A 22275-nucleotide genomic window follows, 5' to 3' on the forward strand; every position below is an offset into this window, starting at 1 on the left:
AGTGTGATGGAAGCCACAGGACAGTTCTGAGCCGCAGAGAGATGTGACGTGCATCGTCATCCAGGCTCCAGTAAGGCCAGTAGACTCTGTGGGTAGAAAGCCACCATTTTCCTTTCACGATAATCCAGGTTCTGCTTGGACTTGGCACTTCGTCATCGTCTTGCTCATCATGACATGTTCACTGTGGGTCCAAACAAAATGTAACAGGTAACTAAGTGAAGCAAGATTTGGTTTGAAAATCAGAATGATGCTGATAAAGTATCAATAGCGCACAGGCTCTGGGACGGTTATGGACCACAAGGCTGCTTGATATTAGCCGAGTTAGCAGAGAAATGGGCCAAGTCAAAATGATCAGAGGTCACCTGCCCAATGTGGCTTTTCTGGAGATGCATATTTGCAATGTGCATCCTGGTTTGCTCTCTGTGTATCTGATACTCGTTAAACCTGCCCAGTCCTGTGGCTTTATTTGTAAAGGGATCTATCACTTGACAATTGCCCAGGCTTGTTAGAACAGAAGCTAGAGAGAATAAAAAGAAGCAAGATTTTCACGGGGTGAAATTTTGGGGGGGAAAGCTGTTCATCTTTAGTTGCAAAGTCTCCACACTTGGAGACTATCATCAAGGTCAGCTTCTAGCGTCTGTGCAGTTTAAGTAACATTCAGTTCCTAAGATTTATCAGTAAAACCCTATTTTTTCTAATTCTCCTTCTGGCGATATTAATACTGCTGACAGATTTCTAACTGTCCCTTTAGAGGTGTAACTGTATCTGATTGGCCAAGAGAAGCTCCCCAAATAAGAATTCTTTTACCAGCCAAAGATAAATGGAGTTATTTCCCCTCAGATTTATGTCATGGAATGTTCAGTAGTCACAGACGTTTCATAAGGAACAAGACATTTTCATGGTCTCTTCGTTTAATTTTTTTTTTAAAGAAGCTTCTCAAAATACACCAATTGAGAACTAAAAGGGAATTGAAGTTCCAACAGCCTGATTGGAAAAGTGTGGAAATCACCAACAGCTGTGCCCACAGAAATACCTGGGCATTGAGCATGCTCTGTGCTTTAGTCGCCTCTGAGGCTCTGAGGGCCTGGCCCACCTACCACTGTTTCTTCCCAGAAGAGATTGTGCCCAGTATAAAAGAACTAGAATAAACAAGGAGAAGAAATTTTTTCTTTAAAGAATCAGAACTCTCTGTTCTTTTTTTCTGCCTAGACTTGTTTTATTCCTTCCTTGTTAGTTCTAGAAAAATGCTGTCTAATCATCTCTTCCAAAGTGTGTTACTTTACTCTGTCTTAAGGGAAGGAATGTATTTCTCCAAGCCAAAAAATGAAACAAAGTAAATGCCTTCAGTCCTTATTCAGCCAAATTTGCCTGATGTCAGCTGAAGGCATTCATCATTATCTCTACAAGTCTTGATGGGCAAAATTTTCTCCACACAAAAGGTAGCCAGACACTTGGTTTCCAGTTTCACTTAAGGCAAGTCAGGTTCTTTGTGGCAAAAAATAATGAGCGTAAAGTCCATCAGCTTATGTTTTTACTGGGGCTTTTCTCTGTCGTTCTTCAAGTTTTGCCACCGGCTGTGTTGTGACTGGGGGAAACGTGAAGTGCTTCTGCAAAGCTGGATACACAGGAACACAATGCGAAAGGTGGGTGCCGCCCCTCCCCCACCCCTTCTCTCCTCCCCCGTCTTGCAGGTAGGGGTGGGCTCTTCCGGCAGGCTGCTGCAGGCACCCTGGCTGTAAGTGGGGCTCTGCTGGATTGAGGCTCAGAGCTAGGGCTGGGGCTGCTGGTTTCATTGAGACTGGAAAAAAGTCTCTTGGGAAAAATACAAGTGTGCTCACTTAGTAAATCATTAACTTCCTTCTCTTTCTTGCTTTGTACCCGTTTCAGCCATTTGAGAACGAGGTCCAATATGTCATAGTCCTATACGCTCCAGCAAACACCCCTCTACATACCTATGTATACCCCTACATACCCCTACTCCTGGGCACACCCTACATACCCCCCAACATGTATCTATATACTCGTACCGCCATATAAACTCATCCCTACATACTCCTACCCCCACATATACACATCCCTACTTGCCTGTACACAAACGTACAACTCTGCGTACTCCTACACATGCGCACATATCAGCAGCCCTAGATATTCCTACACACACACCCCTCTTAATGCCCACACTTGCAGGACAGCCTGTGTCTCACTCATTTCTGAACCCCTAGTGCCTAGTGTGGTACTATTCATATAATAGGTGTTTGTGAAGCAAAAGAATACATGTTACAACATGGAAAGTACATACTTGATCATAAAGGGCCACAGAGCCAAGCTTTAGTTTTTCCTGAGCGGTATTTCATGATTAGCTACTATGCCCAGGGCACTGCCAAGTATTGTGAAGGCTATAGAAGGTACTTGTCATCTAGAGGGGAAGAGAGCACACATATATCTGGAAAAGTAACAGTATAACAAATGAATCATATGGATAACATTTTAAAATTTAAAATAACTGTAATATAAGATCAATACATAATTATTACAGAAATGATATAATACAGGTGAGCAAAGAACTAATAAGGCAGAGAACTAATATGTACCATACCCCTGCAATTGCCCTATACTCATGCCTGCCCACCTACAGTGCCTGTTGTATGTTCTTACAGATCAGTTCTATATGCATAGATTTTTCTTAAAAGAAAAAGGTAGATTCCTATTTTGCTGTCTGTTTTGTTTTCTCATCTAATAGTATGTTAGTAGTATATTTCCATATCAATAAGTGTTCATTGATAACATCACGTCAGGACCAGGAAGTTCCCCTGAAGTTCCATAATCCCCCACTATTGGCCTTTGAAATAGCTTTACTGTTTTCCATTCAAAGCAGCACTAAAAGTGAATCCTGTTAGCTAAATATTTGTGTACATAAATCCTCGAGATGTAATTATAGAAGCGATCCCTTGGGCCAAAGCATAGGGACATTTTTCAGGCTTTCGATACATTTTGCAAAATCGCCCTCCAGAAAGATTGTATCTGTTTACCATCCGGCTAGCAGCAAAAGAGCAACTGCCTGCCTCCAGTGGATACTAAGACTGTTCACTTTTTAAAAACATTGCCAGTTTGATAGAGAAACATTGTATGTCATTTTATGTTACATTTTTTGGTAATAATTAAATTGGATTTTTTCATGTGCTTATTGACCATTTATAAATCTTTTTTTTGAATTGCTTTCCAGGTCTTTTACCCATTTTTTTCTAGTGGAATGTTCTTTTATTTTTTTGTTGATTTGTACAAATCTTTTAGAGGAAACAAATGCCTCATACTATATATTGCAAATATACTTCTCTGTTTTGTTTTTCATTTGTATATTTTTTGGTTTGGTTTTGTCATTTCTAGATCTGCAATAGTTAAGTTCTATTATATTTGTACCTACTCTTTTATTCTTTAGGGTTTCAGCCATTAGTGTCATACTTAGAGAGGTTTATGCATATGCAAATGTTTATGCATATTTTGTTTTAGTACTTTTCTGGTTTTATTTCTTACATTCAAATCTTGATGGTGAAAATTTGGAACCTCAACTTTTTTGTGGTATTGCATCTCACAGGGCAGATAGATTTAGGGTCTACATGTCAGGCAAAAATTGACCAGAGCTGGCATAACCTTGAGTATCCCAGTGTCCCATGTCTCAGTAATACAGGGGCCATGTTGCATGAAATGCACATGTCATTTGGTTACACCCAGAATCACACTCTGTAGGGTGAAACAGTCACTCTAGGAGAGGCACGGGGAAACTAGACCAGCTGAGCGAATAGCAGGTTCACATCTCTCATGTCATGCTCACTGCAGGACGTGTGCTCACTGAGTGATGGGGACAGTCACTTCAGCTGTTTTTCCCTTACACTCATGCCCTCATCCTCTCATCCCTCTTTGGCTAAGTACCTTTAGTTGAATTCACTAAAGCTAAATGTGTACAAAATTTCTTTTTTTTAATTAGGGGTTTGATTTCAGATTTTATTTTATATTTTAGTTTTTATTTATTTTTTGGGTGTGTTGAATCTTTGTTGCTGAGCGCAGGCTTTGTCTAGTTGTGGTGAGTGCGGGCTACTCTTCGCTGCGGTGCGCGGGCTTCTCATTGCAGTGGCTTCTCTTGTTGCAGAGTATGGGCTCTAGAGCGCAAGCTCAGTAGCTGTGGTGCACGGGCTTAGTTGCTCCATGGCATGTGGGATTTTCCCGGACCAGGGCTTGAACCCCTGTCCCCTGCATTGGCAGGTGGGTTCTTAACCACTACACCACCAGGGAAGTCCTGTAAATGTGTACGAAATTTCTATACGAACTTGGATTTGTTTTGTACATTTTATTTGGTTCTTGTGCCATTATCACTTCTGTATCATTTCTGAAACTATCAAATGACTCTGACTATTTGGTTAAGCAAGTCTCCCCTCGTAACCCTTATTTAAATTTTTTCCTGGACCATTCTGGCATATTATTTTTCTGGATAACTTTAGAAGAATTTTACTTTAAAAAAACCCAGAAAATTAATTCAACTGGATTTCATAGTAAGGGAGGGCTACTCTAGACTGGGGTTATCTGAAACATTTTATGGACAAGGTGGGACTTAGGTATGTCAAAGGGATGACTAGAACCCAGTGGAGCTGGGAGGTGGAGGGGGAAGGCAGCTCAGGTCAGGGAAGTAATGCAAGAAAGTCCAAGGGCCTAGAGTGTAGCTGCCACGGGCAGAAGGAGGCAGTGCCTTGTTATGGGCATCAGCTGAGGGCCTGGACACTATCCTATGGTAAAAAGGAGCAATTCAAAGTTCTTCTGTTTTTCATTTCTGCAGGAGGAACATTGCCCACACTTATTCATTCTTTCCTTCGATGAAAAATGAATGGAGATCCTAGTATAAGCCTGGCCCTGTGCTAAGCATTAGAAACACATCAGCAACCAGAGCACAGATTCTGCCCTCAAGGGTTTTCCAGTCTATTGGTGGACAGATGTACAAATAAGCTGCTAAACTAGAGAGAGAACATAACCGGGCTAAATCAGGCTGCAGCAAGAGGGGCATCAACCAGCCCTGAAGGGTGAGGGACGGAAGGGGCAGCTACACTGAGACAGGAAGGACAGGTGGGGTGGGGAATAGGCTTGGGAGGGTCTTCCAGGCTCCGTGATTTGAAAGCTATGCGACTCCCACCTGGGAGAGTCTTCCTAATTTAATCCTCCTTATGGTTCTGCACAAACAGTGAAGTGGAAAACGGCACCAGGTTGGAGGAGACATCCATTTGACCGGCAACTGAATTGAAAAGGGAAATTCTTAATTAACAGTTTTCTCAGCTTAGGTTTTTTAAGTTTGATGTCTCAGGAAAGCAAGCTATTGCTTTTTTGTGTTTTTTTTTTAACTTTTCCACAGCTTAATGCCATTTTAATGTCACATTTTTTCATTTGTTAACACTTATTGAGCATCCGCTCTGTGCCAGGCTGCCAGGCATCATCTGGCACTAGTGGTTAACTATGCGATGATAAATACAAGCATAGAGTAAGGTGAAAAGTAAGCATATATGCAGGAACTAGCTGGGCAGAGGTGGGGAGGGAATAGGAAAAGCTTCCCTCCTCAGCCCGTGCTCTGGGACACATTTCTCCCTTGGCCACTCAGAGCCACAGATGACAGACGTGCTGTCTGCTCTTTATTTGCTGTACCGATGTCATCTATGAAATCAGGAAGTTTTAGTTTAGTCCGTTGTGTTTAGCACTACCATAAAATGAGAATAAAAGAACCAGTTATTTCTCATAATCAGTAACTAACGCTTTGCAAGATTAAGGGAGAAGCAGAATCAAACTTCCTGAATATTTATGTAACTTTAAATAAGGTAGTTTTTAAATATGTATCTTTTACCTAGAAAGTTTAGATGTAGGTGAGACATCTAAAGAAAAAGTATTTTAAACTGAGATCTTTTGCGTAGCATGGTTTGTTAGGCAGAATATGGGGCTGGTCACCCCAAATAAAGCCCTATTATTAGGACAACCTGCTTAGTAGACTTGGATAAGCCACCTCAGCTTAGTTACCTTCTTGATAATTAGGGAATACATGGGTTTTCTGCTTCCTATCCATTTTCCAAAATGTAGGATTCCAAATGACACCAATTACACATACATACATATATATGAATATTTTATCATGTCTTAAAGTAGCAGTAGCTACGTTTTACTGAATGTCTACTATGTGCAGGCATTGTACTAGATTCTTTACTATATTATCTTTTATCTTATATCCACCCACCAAAATAGGTATTGTTAGTACAATTTTTCATTCATTCATTCAGCATATACTTATATTTGACACCTAATATGGGTCCAGGCATTATCCCAGGTGCTAGAGATGCATCAGTGAGCAAAACAGCCCACCCAAAATAATTCACATTCTCATGGAGCTTAACATTTTCATAAGAGGAATAGATGAAGAAATGGAAGCTTGAGGGATTAAGATAACAGCCCAAGATTACATGGACTGCGGTAGAGACGGAGGTCTAGCCAGATCTTCCTGATTCAAAACCCGTGTCCTGACTTCCCTGGTGGTCCAGTCAGTAAGACTCTGCGCTCCCAGTGCAGGGGGCCCAGGTTCGATCCCTGGTCGGGGAACTAGATCCCACATGCCAGCCACAACTAAGAAATCCGCAACCCTGCGTGCTGCAACTAAGACCCGGTGCAGCCAAAATAAATTAAAAAAAAAAAAGATCTCCCATTCACTTTGTTATACAGCAGAAACTAACACACCATTGTAAAACAATTATACTCCAATAAAGATGTTAAAAAAAAAACCCATAAAAACAAAACAAAACAAAAAATCTGTGTCCTTTGCACTATATCACCAGTTTATCCATTGGTAAAGCATATTTAAATTGTCTCAAAGTTCTTTGATGAAAAGCTTAAATTTGAGAAAGTCAAATGCCATATTTCCTTGATTCTATCAATTCCATTGATGATAAAACACCACACACATCAATTTAATGACAATTTAGGGGGGATAGAGTGGGAGTGGAATTTTGCTAATGAACAGAAATATTTTAATTTACATCCCAGTTCCAGAAACATTAACATGTGTTTGTGTTATTTTTTGAAGAAAACAGACACAATCAAGGAAATATGATCTTTTACCTTATAAATAAGGAACTGAGTTCTCATCACTAAATCATCTAGAATAATAAAGGCTCGGGGGCTTCCCTGGTGGCGCAGTGGTTGAGAGTCCGCCTGCCGATGCAGGGGACACGGGTTCGTGCCCCGGTCCGGGAAGATCCCACATGCCGCGGAGCGGCTGGGCCCGTGAGCCATGGCTGCTGCGCCTGCGCGTCCGGAGCCTGTGCTCCGCAATGGGAGAGGCCACAACAGTGAGAGGCCCGCGTACCGCAAAAAAAATAAATAAATAAAGGCTCGGGCTAAGGTGGCAGTTGTAACTGCTCAGTTGTTTAAGCCCCTTATGTACATCATTGCAGCAATTAGTGCAAATAAATGTGAATTATGCAGACTTGAAATAGTACAATAGGAAATATTAATAAAAGCCCCCTTTATGAAAATATTGAAATTATATGAATTTTACTTTAAGTTTTTTCTTCGAGGAAATTAGCCATAAATTAAGCAGTGTGTATTTGTGTGATATCTTCAGGAACACAACTCTTGCGTAAAATTCACCCACCCCTGATTTCCGTATTGGTCAAACCACTGGCTCCTGTATGCATTTTGTTCATCAGCCATTTGGCTGTCGGGATGATTGAGAACCTTGTCATCTGGGGTGTCAAGGAGCAAGGGAGCAATCTCTGCCTGCCTTCCCCTCCTCACCATTCTCATTCAAGTCATAAATGGCTCTGTACTGAGACACATTCCCTCTTGCAAATCTATGTCAGCCCTTCCTCTCATAGGGTTACAAGATCCCAAACAGGGAGCTAGAAGTTGAGACATTGGGTGGAATAAATGATGAGCCCTTTGGGTGTTTCCCCTCTTTTTCTGTATTCTGTGTAGGTGTGCACCAGGATATTTTGGAAATCCCCAGAAATTTGGAGGCAGCTGCCAACCATGCAGCTGTAACAGCAACGGCCATTTGGGCAGTTGTGACCCCCTGACGGGAGGTAAGATCGACTCACACGTCTGTTAACCTACCTTTATCAAACTGGTATAAAATAGCTGGCAAAGAAGCCAAGCAAACATTTTCAGCAACCACATACACAATTCCAGCTAACAAGTTGTCCCCTTGTTTTGACAAAGTTGGGAATGCTTAGGTAGTATTCACAGGTTTGGTGAATAACTTACTTCAAGTAGGTTTTTTTTTTTTTAGGTAAATTGTTTTTAAAACTTCACTAATTATAGCCAAAATAATTTCAGACCCTATTTTGGTGATTTTTGCTGAGACCTCCCTTTGACATTATAAGGTAATCATCTCATCAGCTTCCTTCGTGTATGTATCTGAAGGAGTCAGAGCGCTCTTTCTATTAAAGCAGTAACTGTTCTAGGATGTGGGTGTATAATTAAGATGGATTTTACATACCAAGAAAAAAACATTAACTGGGAGTTAGTATAGGTTCATTAGGAAAAAAAGGAAGTTGGAAAAACAGGAAGACTCTCTACGTCCTTCTTTGATGGAGAATATGAATGTGGTTTATCAGGAAAATGCCATTGATGTAGTGCAATGCAAAATCCTTAGATAAAATCTCTCATCTTATAGACAAGATGAAGAACTAAACCCTGGATGTATGGATTAGATCCAGTCAAGTGACTGTTTCCAAAGGAACGCAGAGTAAATGGAGCCTTATCAGTCTAGAACGAGGTGTCTGTTGTCATGTTTGGGGCTTCATCTGGGCCCCATCTTGTTCAACATCGTAGACTTGAACGGAAATATAGAAGACCTGCCCACCCAGTTATCAGGTGATACAAAGTTGGAGGAGCTAGCAAATGCCTCCTATGACACATTTAGAATAAAATAGGGCCTCAACAGCCTGGAATGAGGAGCCAGTTCTAACCAGACAAAATTATGTTGGGGTAAGCGTGGAGTCGGTCCTATAGTTGAATGGAAAAAAAAATAAGTTTGTGATAAATGAGACGTGGCTGAGGTTTCAGTCAGCAGTGAGTCCAATATGAATCAAGAGGGTAATGTGGCCCCTTAGACACCTTGTATTATCTCCACTGAGTTCTAGTGTCCAAAACCAGGTGGCCTGCCATTGTTCCCTGGTCTGCCGCCCATGCAAGTCCCCACAAGGGGCCCGTGTCTTTACAAGGCAATAGACAAGCTACAAGTTTGTTCAGAAAGAAGATGAGGCTGTGAAGGGACTTAGAGCCCTGTGACATGAGGAAGGACTGACAGACCAGGATGGTGGAAAGGAGACTTGGAAAGCACGGATCTGAAAGGCACATGTGTGGGAGAAGGGTGGGTCTTGTTCTGTGTGGCTTAAGGTATGGAGAACTCACATCCAGGAGTGGAAGCTAGAGGGAGATCTATTTTAAATCATTCTGAGGAAGAAGTGTCAAATGTTTAAAGACGAGAAGGACTGGTTTAAAAGGAGATGAGTTCTACTGTCACTGGAGGTGTTCAGGAGAAGTTTCGGCATCAGACACATCGTTACTCGTGAGATGAATGCTTTTTCTAATAGCAAAAGTAACCAACCTAGAATGAGGATGGGAACTCTTTGTTCCAGAAATGGAAGAAAATGCTCACCTGTGAGACACGTTTGTTCCTGTGAGCTTTTTTCCCTCTTTTTCATTCTTTCTTTCAATTAATAACGTACAGATTCCTTGGTGGTCAAAACTCAAACTTGTTGAGAAAATTGCCCTGATAAATCAGTCCTCTTCCTAAGCCAAGTCCCCCATATACTGTGTTTGCAGGAGTTTGTGAAGGAAATAAAACTATGTTTCCTGCCTGTAAGGCATTTACGGTCTAATTGAGGAAATTAAAGTGACACAGCTATATGTCCATATAAGAGTGAGTAAAAGATTTTTTTAAAAAGGATGAGTAAGAGAAACCTATGATTACATATAATAAAATGTCTACAAATATACTGTGAGGAGACACTTACCGTCTTTGAGTGGTAGGCTCAAGGATAATGTTTTATCTCATTTTGCTGATTTTCCCAAATTTTCCATAGTGAACTTATATATATATTTTTACAGTTAAACATAAATGTGGTTCAAAACGTATGTGTATACACACAAGGTGTGGCTGCTGGGAACACACCTGAAAGCTTCCCTGTAGCATGTCTAGGAAAGTTTCAAGCTTAGAGTTTTCCTTTAATAAAGTCAGATGATTTTTCACAGGAAAATGAGAGGGCATTTCAGTGTAAGAATGCATGGTATGGGGAAAGAAGTAGAAGTGGGAGGAGTAAAGAATGTCCATGGGTGACCATTAGGCTTTCCCGTCTATAGCTGAGAACCTCAATATTCAGCATATGTGAGCAGTAGGTGGTGGAGTAGGTCCACTAACTTCGTGTGCATATCTCACAGCATCTGTCGCACTGTTGTGAAATGTGCCTGTCTCCCCCATAGGACCATTGAACTACAGGACACCAGAGACTTTTGCCTTGCTATCTTTGTATTCCTGCCCCTAACACAGGGCCATGGCACACTGGGAATGCTCAGAGGTGCTCAGTGTTTATTGAATGTTCTTGAATGATATTAGAAGAGACATCAGCAGTTGTATAGGAGGCTACCAAATGAGGACAACACCAGCGATTAGGAGATTTCATTTCATAAGAATGGCATGACCCTTTGTAGAGAAGAAACTGAATATATAATCAGAGAGGCCACACGAGAAGTTCCTGTAGCAAGATTGTTGGGAAATGAGACAGCTCCCCAAGCAATGGCACCGAGGAGGGAGGGAAAAGGGAAGAGCCGGCAATGCTGTGTGGCTGGGTGACTGAACACAAAACTAGCTTTCCCCAAAGCCAAGTTAAAAAGCACGTGAAGGGGCTTTCCTGGTGGCGCAGTGGTTGAGAGTCCGCCTGCCGATGCAGGGGACACGGGTTCGTGCCCCGGTCCGGGAAGATCCCACATGCCGCGAGTGGCTGGGCCTGTGAGCCATGGCGCAGGCCTGCGCGTCCGGAGCCTGTGCTCCGTAACAGGAGAGGCCACAACGGTGAGAGGCCCGCATACCGCAAAAAAAGAAAAAAGAAAAAAGCACATGAAGAGTAAGTTTAATAACGCTGTCTCCTGTCTTCTCTGGTTACTCCTCATTTCAGACTGCATAAACCAGGAACCCAAAGATGGTGGCCCTGGAGAAGAATGTGACGGTGAGAAAAGAAATGGCCCCCTCCTTTCCAAGTTGTGGGGTTCAGCTTAAAATCCGTGAGCCCTATACTGGGACACGCCGTTTCGAGTCTGGGAAAGCAGTGGTGGGAGGTGATGGAAGGAGGGCTACTTAGAGTCACATCCAGCCTCTGTCAACTAAAATCTGTATGACCTTGTGCAAATGACCTTACTTCTTCAAGCCTCGGTTTCATCATTTGTCAGATGGTAAAACTGAGGTTGGTAATAACTATACCAACCTCATATAGCTGTTGGAAAAATGCTTATAAATCCCTTATCATGATTCTTGGTAAATAGCAAGCACTCAATAAATAAAAACTATTTATTACTCTTTTCCCACATACAAAATAAGCAACAAGTTGAATAGATTCACCATTTCTTTCTTTGCCCAGTTTTACTGAGATATAATTGATATGCAACATTGTATTAAAGTATATAACATAATGATTTGATATATGTATATGTTGTGAAATGATCACCACAATTAACTTAGTTACCATCCATCACCTCACACAGTTACAAATTTTCTGTCTTGCATTAGGAATTTTTAAGATCTACTCTTCTAGCAACTTTTAAATATATAATACAGTGTCGTTAACTGTAGTCACTGTGCTGTACATTACATCCCAAGAACTTACTTATCGTATAACTGGAAGTTTGTACCTTTTGACCACCCTCACCCTTTTTCCCCATTCCACCATTTCTTTGTCAAATGCCCCTTGTCTAGAGATCTCCCTTTTTCAGAATCTGCATCTTTCCCGGAGAAGTCCAGGATTGTGATTTTTGCCTGTGATGGGCTATGTGTGTATTAGCTGGGCGGCACAGCTCTAGGGCTCTGTTTGCATTCCTGTGGCTCCAGCCCACAGCACTTGTGCCTTTGATTGCGACCCCCACAGATTGTGACAGCTGTGTGATGACGCTCTTGAACGACCTGGCCACCATGGAGGACGAGCTCCTCCTGGTCAAGTCTCAGCTGCAGGGCCTGAGTGTCAGCGTGGGGACCCTGGAGCAGATGAGGCACTTGGAGACCCAGACCAAGGACCTGAGGGTAAGTACTCTGTTGGTCCAGCATGATGCCTGACCCAGAGCAGATACTTGGTGAAGAGAGATGCTGTGTGAACGAATACTCCTCACGTGAGAAAGGGGGGAACTTGACTCCACTTAAGGCTCAGGGAGGCTGTCCTCCTTCCTCTGATCTAAATGAAGATTAGATTTTTACTGGTGAAAAGTACCGGTGAACACACAAAACTAACACTTCTAAGGAACATTCCTTACATACTGAATGTTTCTGGGCTCATTTTTCTCATAACTTTAGCTCACTGTTTTGCATTTGGAAGACTCGTACGAATTTGAGTACAGTTGTTATTAATTCTTCTTTAAATGTTTGATGGAATTTTCCAGTGAAGCCATGTGGGCCTGGGATTTTCTTTGTTGAAAGCTTTTTTAAAAATTAAACTGTAAGTACAATTTAAAAATAGATATGGGACAATTAGGATTTATCTGTTTCTTCTTGAGTGATATTTAGTAATTTGTGCCTTTCAAACAATTTTTCTATTTCGTCTAAATTACCAAATGTATTGCAATACAGTTGTTTATAATTTTTCCTTATCCTTTTAATATCTGCAAAATCTGTAGTGATGCTTTCTCATTCATTCTGGTTATTGGTCATTTGTGTCTTATCTCTTTTTTTGATTATTCTGGCTAGAGGTTTATCAATTTTATTGATCTTTTTATTTCATTGATTTCTCTCTGCTTTTCTTCAGTTTTCAATTTCATTGACTTCTGTTCTTATCCATATCTTTTCTTCCTTCTGCTTGCTTTGGGTTTAGTTTGCCATTCATTTTCTAGTTTCTTAAGATAAAAGCTTATTTACTGATCCAAAACCTTTCTTAATATAAGCATTTAGTGCTATAAGTTTTCCCCTAAGCACTGCTTTAGCTGTATTCCACACATTTTAAAATGTTGTGTTTTCATTTTCATTCAATTCAAAAGATTTTCTAGGGAGCTCCCTAGTGGCCTAGCGGTTAGGATTCTGGGCTTCACTGCTGTGGCCTGGGTTCAATCCCTGGTTGGAAACTGAGATCCCACAAGCCACGCAGCGTGGCCAAAGAAAAAAGAAAAATTTTCTAATTCCTCTTGTGACTAGAACTGTATTGTTTAATTTCTGAATTGGGGATTTTCCAGATAACTCTCTGTTATTGATTTCTAGTTTAACTCTTTTGGGGTCAGAGAACATACTTTATGATTCCAGTTCTCTTAAATGTGCTGATGTCTGTTTCATAGCTCAGAACATGTACTATGTACAGTTGGAAAGAAGGTGGTCAAGAGGTATCCTAAGAAGTACTAGGGCCGAAAGTGCCCCACGGGCCAGAGTCAGGCTCCCTGGGGGGAAAACGGGGGCTCTTCTGCCTATAAATGGAGGCTGAAAAAGCAACCTCAAAACTTTGCAATTCCCATTGTTGGACAATGGCTGTATGAGAACCTAAGAAAGGACAACCTTGCAGCCAGGATGTGGACAAGACTCACAAACCAGGATCTGTGCTGAAATGTGACATTCTCACTATCACCATAATGTGCAAGTCCTAAGCTGTCACTATAACACCTGGTCCTGGGGTGGGAGTAGTGATGACCACAAGATCACTGGACAGGGCACAGAGAGTGCAGGGAGAAGAAGAAATCTCCCTCTTGGAAGGAGCCTGCAAACACTGTAACAGACAGATAATAAGAAAGACATGCAGCAGAAGCAACAGTCAAGTGATGAGTTCCCTTCAGAGAAAATGAAAATCATAGGACAATCTGAAAATTACTTTAAAGAATAACATCCAGGACTTCCCTGGTGGCGCAGTGGTTGAGAGTCCGCCTGCCGATGCAGGGGACACGGGTTCGTGTCCCGGTCCAGGAAGATCCCACATGCCGCGGAGTGGCTGGGCCCGTGAGCCATGGCCACTGAGCCTGCGTGTCCGGAGCCTGTGCTCTGCAACGCGAGAGGCCACAACAGTGAGAGGCCCACGTACCAGAAAAAAAAAAGAGAATAACATCCAGTAGAAGGAACAAGAAATTAGAAAAAAATTTTAAACACCAGAAACCAAACAAGAAGAGGTAAATATGAAAAGATCTAAGTAAAACTCGTGGAAATGAAAAAATATACTCAAAGTAAAATAAATCGGTAGATGAGATAAACCCTAAGCTAGACATAGTGAAAGAGGGTTTGGGGAAACTTTAATAAGTGCTTTTGGAATGAGGGCTGATTGTAAACCATTAGTGGCTATGGTTGAGTACATACAGCAAAAACTAATGCTAGAAAACTGGTTCTTTTCCATCCCATTAGGGTAATTTTAGAGCATGGTTTGCAGGCTTAACATGGAGAGGAGGGGGGGAAGTCTTTATGTTTTCAGAGAAAAAGAAGAGCCACTTGGGTTACTTTGATGTCATCAGTACAACCCTGCATTTTTTCAATGAAGGGAAGGAAACCAACATTTTGGTATCCATCCTATGTGCCAGGCTCTGTGCTAAGTGCTTTCCTTACGTCTCACAACATCCTATGAGGAAAATAGTGTTATTTTTATTTAACAGGCCTGGAAAAGCTAAGTAACTTGCCTTCAGTCACACAGCTAGTATGTGGTGGTTCCAGAAGAATTCAAGCCAAGGTGAAATTCCTTTTTTTTTTTTTTTTGGCAGCTTTATTTGCAATAAGCAAAAATCAGAAACATCCCAAAAGTCTGTCAGCAGGTGAAGGCATAAATAAATTGTAATGAACTACTGATGCATGGGTGAATCTCAGAATAAGTACTCTGACTGAAAGAAGCCAAACCAAGGAAAGTTCATATCCTAATGAGTGTGTGCATGTTTATGTGTGACAATCATAAGTTGTGCACAGTTCTAGAAAACGAAAAGTAATCTAATAGTGTGTGTTCCTGGTGATGGGGAAGGAAGTGTCAGGGAGAATCGGGGGGAGAGGTTACAAGGGGCATGAGGAAATGTTTCTTAATTGTGGAGACAATTTCATGGGTCATGTGTCAAAGCATATCAAATTGTGTACTTTAAACACGTGCCTTTTGTTGTATGTCAGTTATACCTCAGTAAAGCTTTTAAAAAATCAAACGAACAAAAACAGAAAGAGCCTCATTGACCTGTGGGACAACATCAAGTCACCAAACCTATATGTAATTGTTGTCACTGAAGAAAAATGAAGTGAGTAAGGGGCAGAAAAATATTTGTGCATTTAACGGTAGAAAATGTTCCAATTTTGAGGCAAAACTATTAACTCACAGCTCTAAGAAGTCCTGTGAATTCCAAGCAGGATACAGAATAAAAGTCTTACTAAAGCCCACCATTAATTAATTGCTTTAAAAACAAAAATAAGTTGACATACTTAAAAGCAGGCTGAAAATAAAAAGATGCATTACAGAAAGGGGAGCAAAGGTAAGAATGACTTTTGTCTTCCTGTCTGCAAAAATTAAAAATAAAACATCTGGAACAATCAGGGCATTGTTGCACAAATTCCAGTTTGTCCTCTAGTGCAGATTATAATAAAACAGAATTAGTAAAATCTACATGTGTTAACCTGCTCTGTGAATGTAGAAAGTCACAGAAAGTTGTAACCTTTTTTTGACAAAATAAAAGAATATCTACTCAGGAAAATGTCAGTCTGTTTTTATAGATTTGTATGAACTTGAGAAAAGTGTAAAAAAGATCCAACAGATAATTTTGTTCTCTGTAAACTCTGATGTCTGGGACTGGTGAGGGTTTTGAAAGTAGGGTGATTGATTGTCAACCATTATTCATACACAAGATGAAATTCTAAAGACCATGCTTTACCCACTATACTTCTTACTTCTTATACTTCTACTAACACTCTTTAGAATGATGTGCCTTATTTGCCTATAACAAAATTAAAATAGAACTATCTTCTTGCAATATCACACAAACACTATGAAAATTCAGTAGGAATATGTATGAGAAAGCAACTAATTTTTTGGATGGTCGTATGTATGTGGCATTTTATAATGCATTAGCCCACTTACCACTGAAAACAACCCAGCAGCTTAATATTATAATCACCAATATACAGATGAAGGAGATAAAGTCCAGTGAGCTTATCTATTAAGTGGTGAACCTAGGGTGTGGACCTGAGCTGGAAAGCCTGTGCTCTTTTACCCAACACTGGTTCTCGTGTGCAAATAGAGATAATAATTTTGCTTTTTCTTGTAAAAATTCTCAAGGTATTAACATATTTTTCCCCAAGATTGAAAATATTTACTACTCTAGATATTATATGAGGCAATGTCACCCTCTAAAAGTAATGAGGCTGTTGAGTTCCCCAAAAAGGACAGGGGACCAGGATTTGAGTCCTGAAGCAATCAGTAATCACCTGTACTGCTGTGGCATGGATGGGTCACCCAACTTCTTTGGGCTTCTGTTTTCTCATTTTTTTTTCATATTGAATAAGGGTATTCAATTAAATGAGCCACAAATTTCTCTCCTGCTCTATAATTCTTTGAATCTAATGAGTCCTTGAATAGAGTAGCCATAGGCACTTCTTTTTAGTATTATCAGGTAACATATAGGTTAAAAATAACTGAACAATTCTTTATAATAGAATCTAAACCTTAATACATCAAGTAAGTGGCATCACCCTCATTTCTATACGGTTAGATCGTTAATTCAAATAAAGTATCTCTTGTCTCTTCATGTTTTAAAATTTTACTACTTTATTTTAGAGCCATATCGCAACTTACATCAGAAATTTATTCTTCATGTGGCCTATTTCAAAGAACCATATTTTTTTTCCTAAGGATCAGCATTGGTCTTGCTAAATGAATCTTCACATCATCACCAGGTTTACCAACTTGGTAAGACTTCCCTCCAAATTTCTACTCTAAAGTGAGATTAACTTTGTATGTTACTTTCAGAGCCAGTTGCTCAGCTACAGTTCCACCATTTCAAATCATAAATCAAAACTGGATGGCCTGGAAAAAGAACTGAGTAACTTGAATCGTGAATTTGAAACTTTGCAAGAAAAGGTAATGTGTTAGGTCAATAACCTTAACTTTTTTTTTTTTTTTTTGCTTTCAGAATACTGTTAGTTTTTTCCTCCCATCAACTTACATTTTGCTCATCAATTTGTTTTTCATATAGGTTCAAATAAATTCCAGAAAAGCTCAAACATTATATAGCAATGTTGATCGGACAACCCAAGGCGCCAAAGAGCTGGACACAAAGATTAAAAATGTCATCCGGAATGTGCACGGTAAGAAGAGTTACTCAGCCCAATTAAACATCTTTTATATTACCTTGTAGCCTTTGTTGTACAAAGAAAAAGTTCAACATTATGAAAAAGAACCTGTAGTGATACTAAAAAACCAATATGAACCCTCCATAAAAATCTCGGCCTTTTTTTTTTTAGTAGTCTGCTGGAGTCCAGAATTCCCAGTTCAATAAACTGCTTGATGTTTTTCCAGTTCTTGTGAAGCAGATCTCTGGGACAGAAGGAGAAGGAAACAACTTGCCTTTGGACGATTTTTCCAGAAAGCTGGCTGAAGCGGAGCGCATGTTGAGGGAACTGAGGAACCGCAACTTTGGGAAGAACCTGAGGGAAGCAGAAGCTGAAAAAAGAGAGGCTCAGCTTCGTAAGGACCCTCCCAAATTCTTGCATACAATCCGTTCTAATTGGTTTGAAATACGGTGTGCAGAGTGCAATATCTAGTCACCGGTGCCAGGTGGAGGGGCTCGTCCTTTCAGCGTATATTACTGGTAGAGGATCATGTGGTGAAAGTAGGTAGCCCCTTCAGATTACTGAGAAGCCCTAGGACAGAACAACACTTTTTTTTTAACTTATTGAAGTATAGTTGATTTACAATGTTGTGTTAATTTCTGCTGTACAGCAAAGTGATTTCAGTTATACGTATATATACATTCTCTTTCACGTTATTTTCCGTTATGGTTTATCACAGGATATTGAATATAGTTCCCTGTACTCTACAGTAGAAGCTTGTTGTTTATCCATCCTATGTATAAGAGTTTACATCTACCAATCCCAGCCTCTCAATCCTTCCCTCCCTCCCCACTCCTTGGCAATCACAAGTCTCCTCTATGTCTGTGAGTCTGTTTCTTTTTCATAGATAGGTTCATTTGTGTCATATTTTAGATTCCACATATAAGTGCTATCGTATGGTTTTTGTCTTTGTTTGGCTTACTTCACTTAGTATGATAATCTCTAGGTCCATCCATGTTGCTGCAAATGGCATTATTTCATTCTTTTTAAAGGCTGAGTAATATTCCATTGTACATATGTACCACATCTTCTTTATCCATAGAATAGAATATCTTACCATCATGCAAAAAAAAAAGTTTCTTCTTAGATATTAGACACTGATACCTCTTGTTCCTTTTTAACTGCATTTTCATTCTTCTTTCATTCATCTCCACTCAGCTCTCTCATATCGTTTTTAATGGTCACCTTATCACCATTGAGCTTTTGAATCATACATCGATATTAGCACTACTGTTACCTCCAAAAATGAATATACTAGAAATTAACTGAATATATCTAAAGGTTTGGGTTAGGGAAAAAGCCTCATTAGCTCAAAACTGTAAGAAATAATAATTTGGTGTATATTTTTCCAAATACTGACCTTTATTCTCTAGTAAAATGATGTATCAGTGGTTACAGATAGTAGCAGTTCTCTTTTAGCATTTGTATTGTTTAAATGTAATATTAGCCTTGGCTTTTAGCTGCAAGGAGACAGTGTTAGTAGTAGAAAGAGCATGTGCTTTGTGCTCTGCAGGTCAAGTTCAAGTCCCAAGGCTAAAACCTTGTCACCCAATTTCTCAGGCCATCCATTTTCCTATCTGAAACATGAGGTTGATAATTACTGTTTTCATGTGGTTGTCACGAAAGTTAAATGAGACAGTGTGTGTATAACATAACATAAATGCTAGTTTCCTTTCCTGTTCCCTTGCAAGTTCAAGGAAAACCATGAAGTGAGTAGAAACTCAATTCTCCTTCTGTAGTCTTTATAAGTTAGCTTTCCAATGTACTCATCTCTCAAGTGGAAAACAAAAAGGTGATGTATTACAGTGCTGACTCGGATAAGGAGCTGGCTGGAAAACCACCAGGTGGAGAACAATGGGCTTGTGAAGAATATACGAGATTCTTTAAATGAATACGAAGCCAAACTCAGTGACCTCCGTGCCGCTCTACAGGAGGCCAGTGCCCAAGCAAAGCAGGCCACCAGCCTCAACCGAGAGAACGAGAGGGCTTTGGAATCCATCAAGGTGAGGTCACGGTCAGAATCTGCATGGTTTGGTTAATGACAAGGATGAGAGAACAGGAATCTTTATCGTTAATAAAGTGGCAGAGCCAGGCAGCTGTCTGTACAGGAAGCCCTAATCAAATAGGCGCGAGGCATTAAATGCAAAATCAAAGTAGTTGCTACTCCTCAGCGGCCAGAAAAGTTTCTGAACTTAAACCACAGAGAAAGCAGAGCAAATCGCTTCACCCCCACCCCTGGCTGATAGAGTGCTGGACCAATAATGTTGCCAAATAGGTGAGAAATTAATATTGTTATAATTAATTCAAAGTGTACAATTTATGCTCTAAATAACTGACTTTTTGTGTCATATATGTAAACATCATTATCAGAATCACCAGCAAAGGCATTTTAAGCCATTACTTGCTTTATAGGAAATAAGTCAAAATACAGGCCACATGCAGGAGTCGCAATGAGGAGTTAAAGCTCGAATTCTATAGTGTGTATGTCAATGGTGAACACTGTAGGCTAAAACAACAACAAAAGTGTGAGGGGCTATGAAATGACAGTAAGATCAAAGTGGAATAACATAGGACTGAACACCCCCCCCCAAAAAAAAAAAAACGCAAGAATTTCGTAAAAGACAATGACTAATATCTTCACTGATGGTAAATAGGGTTAGCTCCCAAAGCCTCTTCAGGTAGTAACACCTCTGTTGGAAGTCACTGATTTTGCCAAGGGGAAGGGAGCAGGGTCCAATTTTACGGGTCCCTGAACTCGGGCAGCCTCCACCCTGGCATCCTAAAGTCCTGTGTGTTTCCTTATTGAAGTGTCCCAACATCTTCGCTGGGACCGGCATGTAGAGTGTGCCGATGGTTGGTGCTGATTCCCTTAGTTAAAATCCCTCGTTCTGATCCACTAGCCAGAGCTTAATTATATATCCACCTCACGGGCCTGGTTGAGCCCAGTGCAGAAACCTTCTCCAATGTGACAGCGATTGTTTCATTGGCATGTTGTCTGTGGAAACTATGACAACACACCTACGCAACAAATTGAGCTGATGTCTCATGGCTTTGGAGTTTCCTAGATGACCTTTAAGTGCACGAAGACATTCTGACTCTGAAACTACTTCTATGCGTTGTCCAATAAATATGCCTGTGCCTTCTGACGATATATCATGAAGCTCACAGACATTCTTTTTATTCTCTCCAGAGACAAGTTAAAGAAATGAATTCCCTCCAGAGTGACTTCAGCAAGCATCTAGCCACTGCAGACTCTTCCTTACTGCAAAGTAACGTTGCCTTGGAGCTGATGAGTAAAAGCCTCGAGGTAGAGGCAAAACTTGTGCTCTGGAAAAATCAAAAAGCATTTAAATTATGTTTCGAGGAAACTATGAGATCGGCTAACCAATTTTCTCTCCAATATATGTCTTCTAGGTGGAAGAAAATATACCAGATGGTTAAGAGTGGTTGTCCCTTGGGGGAGGGGTGAATGATGTATCTTCTCTGTATCTCTGTCTATTATCTAATTTGCAGGCAGTGAGTGAATGTTACTTTTGCGATAACACAAAAAAATGTGGTGCTGTTTTTAAAATCTCATTTTCATCTCTAAGATGAATGAGGTCTGAGGATCTAACGTAAAGCAATATGACTCTAGTTAACAACACTATATTGTATAATTGAAATTCGCTAAAAGAGAATTTACATGTTCTCACCCCCACTCCCAAAAAAGTTAAGAGGATAAAATATGAGCTGATTGATGTGTTAACTCAGTGGGGGAATCCTTTCACAACGTATGCGTGTGTCAGATCATCACTTCGTGCACTTTAAATACCTTACAATCGTATGTCAATTATACCTCAGTAAAGCTGAAAAACAATTAAAAAATAAAATAAAATATCAGGCGTACATTATTAACAGAAGACATTTAGGACTGGCAAAAGATGGACAACAAACTTGGGAGAATGGTGGTAAAACTTGGGTGTGCTGAGCGGGCTCAGAAAACAGTTTCTCATTGTTGCTTCCTGGAAAACGTCATTTACGACAGAGGTCAAGAAAATGGCATATACGTGCTTTGCTTAAGTTGACACTACCTCTTGTTTACTTGGAAAATATAGGAATATGAAAAACTAGCTGTCACTTTAAATGAAGCAAGACACGAACTAAGTGACAAAGTGAGAGAACTTTCCAAATCGTCCAGTAAAGCATCCCTGGTGGGGGAGGCAGAGAAGCATGCGCGGTCTTTACAGGAGCTGGCAAGGCAGCTGGAGGAGTGAGTGGCTGACCTGACGGGTCTAACTGCAGGGGCTGCTGGAGCCTGGTGGGAAGGCCTCTCAGGGGGAGTGGGGTCTCCAGACCAGGGTGGAGGGCGGCACCCAGGGCCCAGTTCCGAACCCGACCAGCCGCAGGGGCCTGATTCCCAGCTGCATCTTTGGGGCAGAGCTGCAGAGCTTGCAGCCCCAAGTCTCCATCTGTCAAATGAATCGGGAGGTTAGGGGGCTGAGCTGCAGGCAGGGGGGCCGCTGGAGCCCTCTCCTGTACCATTTTCTAGGATCAAGAGGAACACCAGTGGGGATGAGCTGGTACGCTGTGCCGTGGACGCTGCCACCGCCTATGAGAACATCCTCAATGCCATCAAAGCAGCCGAGGACGCAGCGGACAAGGCCACCAGCGCGTCTGAGGCTGCCCTCCAGGTGAGCACCTGCACTGGTACCTTCTCTCCAGGCACTCTGGAGACAACTCATTTTCCTGTCTTCTTTCTG

General features: G+C 40.9%; 1 protein-coding gene across 2 annotated transcripts in view; it reads left to right on the forward strand.

The window, feature by feature from the left end:
* LAMA3 (laminin subunit alpha 3) overlaps positions 1 to 22275 on the forward strand; it is a 241526-nt gene that overhangs the window by 168597 nt on the left and 50654 nt on the right. For both annotated transcript variants that reach the window (XM_089895011.1, XM_022586836.3), the window contains 11 exons: positions 1563 to 1643; positions 7993 to 8099; positions 11196 to 11246; positions 12159 to 12310; positions 17175 to 17285; positions 17401 to 17512; positions 17724 to 17891; positions 19343 to 19539; positions 20727 to 20843; positions 21631 to 21785; positions 22065 to 22206. In XM_089895011.1, the coding sequence (XP_089751137.1) occupies positions 1563 to 1643; positions 7993 to 8099; positions 11196 to 11246; positions 12159 to 12310; positions 17175 to 17285; positions 17401 to 17512; positions 17724 to 17891; positions 19343 to 19539; positions 20727 to 20843; positions 21631 to 21785; positions 22065 to 22206 (1393 nt within the window). The remainder of the gene's footprint in view (positions 1 to 1562; positions 1644 to 7992; positions 8100 to 11195; positions 11247 to 12158; positions 12311 to 17174; positions 17286 to 17400; positions 17513 to 17723; positions 17892 to 19342; positions 19540 to 20726; positions 20844 to 21630; positions 21786 to 22064; positions 22207 to 22275) is intronic.

Source organism: Delphinapterus leucas, chromosome 14, assembly GCF_059928025.1.
Source record: "Delphinapterus leucas isolate spDelLeu-1000000601 "Yukka" chromosome 14, BTC_Dleu_Yukka2, whole genome shotgun sequence".
NCBI classification, from domain to species: Eukaryota; Metazoa; Chordata; class Mammalia; order Artiodactyla; family Monodontidae; genus Delphinapterus; species Delphinapterus leucas.